This window comes from Trachemys scripta, chromosome 22, assembly GCF_013100865.1.
Source record: "Trachemys scripta elegans isolate TJP31775 chromosome 22, CAS_Tse_1.0, whole genome shotgun sequence".
Lineage (NCBI taxonomy): Eukaryota > Metazoa > Chordata > Testudines > Emydidae > Trachemys > Trachemys scripta.
The window spans coordinates 4129982-4136541 of record NC_048319.1 but is presented as its reverse complement, the minus strand read 5'-3'; the positions used below and the strand labels follow the sequence as shown (position 1 = coordinate 4136541).

The 6560-nt window shown below is 59.4% G+C and overlaps 1 protein-coding gene across 1 annotated transcript in view; it reads left to right on the top strand.

Annotated features, from left to right (window-relative positions):
- The first annotated feature begins 4551 nt into the window (after positions 1–4551).
- The window catches only part of APC2 (APC regulator of WNT signaling pathway 2), a 45896-nt gene continuing 43887 nt past the window's right edge, over positions 4552–6560 (top strand). Inside the window, exon 1 of the mRNA XM_034755055.1 lies at positions 4552–4663. Within this exon, the coding sequence (XP_034610946.1) occupies positions 4610–4663 (54 nt within the window). The 5' untranslated portion in view covers positions 4552–4609. The remainder of the gene's footprint in view (positions 4664–6560) is intronic.

The window sequence follows — 6560 nt, the reverse complement described above, 5'->3', positions numbered from 1 at the left end:
TGTCTCAGTGGGACTCGCTGAACGGAGCTCACGGTGTGGTCCAGCTGCCTGGCTTACCCTGGAGGAAGAGTGGGACCCCTAGGGGGGTCTGGCGCACTGACCGGGCTCCTCCTAGAGACTGTTCCGAGGCTGGGGCCGTAGCACCGATCCTGTGGAGCCGAGAGACAGAGCCTCTGCCTGCCTGACCCGCGTCAGTCCTGTGACAGACCTGAGCCTGGCAGGGAGGCTGCACCGGCCCTTGGCTAGATGATCTCCAGGCGGTGGATGAAGATCAGGTATTGTCTCTGCTGCTACGTTGTTTGATCTGTCGATACCACTGATTGCGAAAGGCTGGACACTCACTTGCAAACCCTACAGGGATAGGTGGGGGCTGCATGTTCCTACCTCCTTGAGAGCTGGCAGAGGGAAGACTCTGGGTGATTTGCTCTTCTGCCTCAAGGCCTGTCTGATGTGGTATTCTGCAGGGCTCCAACTTCTCTTCCCTCCCAGAGGAGTAAACTGAGGCACAGAGAGGGGAAATGGCACTCATTTACCCAGCATGTAATTGATAAGGGAATCTTGGATCCCAGGCCCTTCTATTCCAGTCCCTAGACCCCATGCCCCTCCCAGAGCTGGCAAGAGAACCCAGGAGTCCTGACTTCCAGCCCCCTGCTCTGAGCCACTAGTCCTAATTGCTAGAGCAGGGCGCAGCACCCAGGACGCCTGTCTCCCACTCCCTGCTCCCTTGCTACAGCGAGGTTCCAAGGAATGGCTCAGGGGGCACGGGGGTGACCTTGCCCCTTGCAGCTTTGGAGGAGAGCTCTCCTCCTCCCGCGTCTCTGGGCCCTTCCTGCAGACCAACCTGCCTGTGCCCCACTGGGTTCTTTAACAGGCCCGTTGGAGGCGGTCACGTGACAATGATTTCTGCTGGCCCATCGGGGCAGAGACCCTGACGGAGCTTCCACGCCCCCATCCCCGGTCAGTGGTGGGAGGCGACGCTGCTGCTGTTCTTGCTTCTCTGCATCAGTTCATCCGGAGTTTGTGCCTCATGGTCCCGATCAGAGCCCCAGGGGCCTTTCCCTGTATTCAGAGCTATGACTCCATCCCTCCCTACACTTAGCCCGGTGCAGGGCCTGGCCCTCACCCGCTGAGCTGCTCTGGTAAGCCTCATGCTGGCCATCTCAGTTGGCTGGGATTGTACGAGGCCTGGCTAGTGGGGGAATGGCTATTGCTGGCCCTGTGGCCTGGGAGCTAGGAGACCTGGGTTCTATTCCTGCCACTGACCTGCTGGGTGACTTTAGGCATGTCCCTGCCCTGCCCCGTGTCTCAGTTTCCCCTCCCGCCCCTTTGCATGGTTAGATCGGGAGCTCTTTGGGGCAGGAACGGTCTCACTCCGTCTGTGCAGCGCCTGGCACAATGGGGCCCTGAGCTGAGCTGGGCCTTCAAATCGTCATCTTAGTTACTAAGACAGTGGAAATCAGACAAAGGAGAAGGGGGGGGAGGTTGCCCCCGTGGAAAGCTGACAGCTGATCCGTGGGAGGGTGGGAGGAGGGGCCCAGGCATGGAATAATTTGTACCTGAGGAGTGAGGGGCAGTGGGGTGGGTTTGGACTGTGGGGCATCAGCAGCGCTGAGGGTGGGGATCCCGGAGCGGGACTGGCAGGGGGCTGCAGTTCAGGGCGTTGGCAGAGCTGTGTACAAGAGGAGAGCCCAGGACTGGAACAGCAGCGGGGGGCAGTGGGTGCCCGGAGCGAGGAGCACAAGGAACGCTTGTGCAGTCTGTGGCCAGCATGCTCAGCGGCAAAGGAGCTGAAAGTGGCCGAAGCCCAGGCAGGGCCCCCGCCTCCGTTCAATGCTTTTGATACCTTTGAGGTCTGGCCGGAGCCGCTCTTGGGATCCTTATGAACGGCATTGACCGGCCAGGCTGCTCCCAGGGCTGGGGCGGGCCAGAGGGGGAAACCGCCGGGCTCATGGGTAAAGCCCCCTGAAATGGAGATCAGCTGCAGAGATGGGGGCAGATTATGGCCAGCCCTGCCTGGCGGCACAAGGGGAAGAGAGAGGGGGGCAAGGTCCCTTCCAGTTCTCAGAGACGGGATATCGCCATTAATTTAAAAGAATCCAGTTGGTGCTGCTGCCTCTGAACTTTTCCAAGGCGCTGGCTAGTTTGGGGGCCTCCGTTTTGGGGGGGGGGGGGGGCAACCTGAGACACCTTCGAAGAACCCTGATGTGTTTTTCGGGAAGGGTCTAGCTCTCTCCCTCTGGAAATCAAGTCCTTTCTGGGGTCTTGAGTGGGGTCCATTAGCCTAGTTTGGAAGGCGATGGGAGCGACCCCGGTTTACACGTGTTGAGGACGTGGCCAGTTAGCTGCAGCCCAGGGCAGAAGTGGGACAACTAAGCAGAAGGATCCAACCTAGCTTCCCCTTTACCTGGGAGTTTGCATCAAGGACGTTAGAGGTTGTTCGGCGACATCTCCTGGAGTTGGAGGGTCCTTTCCTGTGGCACCTTTCTCAACCCGTCTCCTCCCAGGAACTGAGGTGGCCAGGAAATGCCCAGGGACCTCTCCCGCTGCTGCTTTGTTTTGCTGTAAATAGCGGTGAGCGGAGTGGCATGCAAGGTGCAGGCGTGTTCACGGCTCGGCCTGGTTTGGAGCAGCCAGGACCGAGCAAGAGGCTAGAACAGAACCAACCAGAGAGCCCTCAAGAGGGGAAGGGAGCAGGATGTCATTGCACAGGCTGGGAGGCTGCAAGGTCATTCGTGTCACTTCTGTACTGTCAGCACATGAGAGGCGTGAGCATGGGGCGAGTGGCCTGATTTTAAATGTAGGCCCTGCTCTATGCCACAGTTAGGGCAGGCGTGGGGGTCTCTGCAGAGAACTGCTCTGATGCCTTAGCGACAATCTCTATGCTCCAGGGCACAAGCGTGGCTGAGGGTCAGGAGGAATTATATCCCCTTCCAGTACAAATGCTGTAGGACCCTGCAGGGTTTATGTGTTGATTTTGCAGCTTACAAAACACCTGTTCCCCTTTGTGCCCGGGCTTTGAAAGGGCCCGGGCAAGGGGCGAAAGGGGAGCGAGCAGCCTCACTGCCCGACAGGAGGGCATAAAGGGAGGAAATCACCCTGATAGGATGAGGTAGTGGCAGGGCTGGAAGAGGACTCCTGTGTTGTATGCCCAGCTCTGGGAGGAGTGTGTGGTCTGGAGATGAGAAGGGAGTTGGCATTAGGGTCAGGACTTCTGGGTTCTGTTTTTTGGCTCTCTGCCTCTCACTCACTGGCTCACTTTGGACAAATCTCTTCCCTTTCCCGCGCCTCAGTTTCCCCCATCTGTAAAATGAGGATAGTGAACTTTAACCCCGCTTTGCGACTAGGGGATCAAAGATGCCAGATAACTAAGGGCTGTTCCTTGTCCACAGTATGAGGGCCTGAGAATCAGGAAGTGAAACTGACTAGAAATAGACAGAGAAAGCTCCCGCTGACTTCAATGGGGCCACGCTCTGCGCCCGCCCCCCCCACCTCGGAGAGTGAAATTCAGTAGTAAGAGCTCGATCCTGCAGGTGCTGAAGGATTGCAGGATCAGGGCCTAAAAGGAGGATCAGAGAAGACCAGTGTCTGATGGGACGGGGCTTGGAGAAGGTGGAGGATTTGCTTCTCGGATAAGGGTCAGGAAGGAATTGTTGCCGGTGGCCGGCTGAGTTCCCGTTAAGCGATTGTAGTCGTGCACCGTGGTGTTAACGGGGTGTCACGGCCCCTACAGAGCTTCTGAGTTAGTACTTACACTGAAATCAACGCGAAAGCAACAGATTTGCTGATTAAAGTTCTCTTGGGTCTAACAATCTCGGAGGGTTCTGGAAAGATGGTTTTTGTCCGTTTACCGAATAGAATAATAGGCATATCGGTCTGGACGAGGCTTCAAGCGGTCCAACTAGGGTGCCCAGACAGTAAATGTGAAAAATCTGGACGGGGGGTGGGGGGTAATAGGAAGAAAAAGACCCCAAAATCAGGACTGTCCCTATAAAATCAGGACATCTGGTCACCCTAGGTCCAACCCCCTGCGCTGAAGTGGTACGAAGTAAACCTAGCCCATCCCTGAGCAGTGCTGTCCAACCTGTCCTCCAAAACTCCCCAGGCAGCCTTTTCCGGAGCGTGACTAGCGGTATAGACAGAAAGTTTTGCCTAATATCCAATCTAATTCTCCCTGGCTGCAAACTTCGCTGATTTCTTCTTGGTCTGCGGCCGGGGGCCGGGGAGAACAGCTGATCGCTGGCCTCGCTTAGTCTGAGAGGAGATTTGTGGATTTTCATAATTGTTTCCGATGGGACCTGCCGTCCCCCTGACACTTCTGGCCCCGCCGGCCTCTCCCTTGCTGTCTCTTCAGGCCTTGTCTATCCCCCCCACCGCACCCCCATCTTTTCCCCGGGCTCACGCGCCTTTGCGGCTAGCCTTGCACCCTTGACTGTTCCCTTTTCATTGCTGCTGCCTTCGGTCTGAGAGCTGGAGCCAAATGGGATCTGCTGCCATCTAGGGCTGGGAGCCCGGCTCGCTCGGGTAAAAAATTCCACTCCCCGGACCCAGCCCTTTAGGAGGAGACAGAGCGAGACGGAGACCGCGGCCGCGGCTGCAGGATGCAGGCTCCATGGGACTGCTCTGGTTCCTGTCCTTCCTGCATTCCACCTTCTTTGGGGATGAGGTAAAGCACCAGGCGGCGGCGATTTCAGGTGCAAAGCCCGCTGATGCGGGGCTGGGGGGGGGGATGGTCTTTTTTCCCCCCTGCTGGGAGCTGTATATTCAGGATGACAACCTGAGCTGCATATTAAGCAGGGTCAGCTGCAGGGGGTTTGAGGGGGGGGGGGGGGGTTGCAGGAGACAGAGGGGGGGGGGGGCACGATTGGGGGCGGGGGGCGCCGCAGGGGGCGGTCGGGGGGGGGGGGGGTTGATCCACGCTCTGTTTTATTGTGAGGGAGATGGGGGCACAGTGGAAATCATCGTCTCCTCCGTGTCTAGCCCCAGGGCGCGGGGAGGTGCCTGGATTGGGGGGGACCCGGCCGCAGAACGCGGGTCCTGGCTCGGGTTGACGCCGGCCTGGCGCTGTGATGACCGGTCAGATCTAGCAGGTTCAGTGGGGACCCTTTGAGCTGTAGGGCGGACACAAAGCTCCCTGCAGCGGGAGGCAGAGCCTAGGCCCTGCCTGGCTGCCGCTGGCTTCAGCACAATGGCAAGGTGTGTGCGCGTTTTCCAGAGGCGCTCGTTGCATAACAGACAGAGCCGGGCTCGGTGCGGGCCTTGCAGCCGGGGCTGTGGTGGTGGTGGCGGTGTGTGTGTGTGGGGGGGGGGATCTGTCTGGAGAGACAGAGCGATCCGCGGCAGCCGCTCCGCCTGTCTTTTTTTGGTCCATCTCTCCATCACTGGGCTGATTCTCCATCCCCACCTCCGCACGGAGAGCTCTGCACCTCGGATTCCCCCACGTAGCTATGAACTCTGGGTGGGGGAACTGGCCTCTGGGCTTCCCACCAAGGGTTACGGTGCTACTGGGAGCCGGTGGGCATGGGAGGGGGGGGGGTTCTGCTGGGTTCCTGACAGCTCGCGGGGGATTGCAGGGAGGTTGGGGGGTGTCTGTTGCCCAGCCAGGCAGGGCCCCGGGACCTTTGTTGTGCTGGGGGAAGGGGAGGTGACCAGGCGGCGGGTGCGGGGGGAGCTGGATCGATGCAGGGTCTGTTCTGGTTGATCATCCTCTTCCCCTCACAGCCTACCCACCTCAATCACCATGACGGGCCAGCTCCACCCTGGGTGTAACTCCGCCGAGTCCAATGGAGTTACACCAGGAAGGAATTTGGCCTGACATTGTATTGCCTTTCATCCAGCAGCATCCCAGACCGCCCCCGCGCGCACACGCTGAGCGGCAGCTGTCTCTGGGGTGGAGCTCAGCAGCTGTGCTGCACTAGACACATGGCACACCACGTCTCTTCGATGCAGGGAATTTCAGGGAGCGCCTAACCCCCCGCCCCCAACCCCCCCCCCCACGCTGGGATCTAGCTAGGACGCCGGGGTCCCTGACTCGTGGAGGAAATGCCAGGGGTCTGGCCTCCGTCTCTTGCGATGAGACGTCAAACAGTCCCCTTGGCTGCGCATCGCCCCCTAGAAGCCTGCTGGCAGCATTGCTTTGAAATTCGGAGGCCTGAATGGTGGCTGATGGTTGGGCCTTGCATGTCTCTGCTGGATCCGGGGGGTGTTTTCATGGGAGGGGGGCAGGGGCTGCCGAGTTCTGTACGGCTGGTGCAGAATTGGGAAGGGCAGAATGTTCAACCTGGGCTTGGTGTCCGGCTCCGGTCGGGAATGCGGCGTCTCTGACGTCCCTGGGAGGAGACCGCCCTGAATTTCATTGCAAAATAGCTTTTCCAAGGCCCTGACGTCTTGCTGCTGGGGGCAGGGCAGGACTGAGGGTCTTCAGCAGAGCTGGGTGTTGGGACCGGCAGGGGCGGCCTGGGTTTGGAGTAGCAGGGGGGCTGTGAGTCAGGATTGAGGGGCACCGGAAGAGCTGGGGGTTGGGGGCTGGAGGGAGCCCAGGACTCAGATGGGGGGGGGGGGGG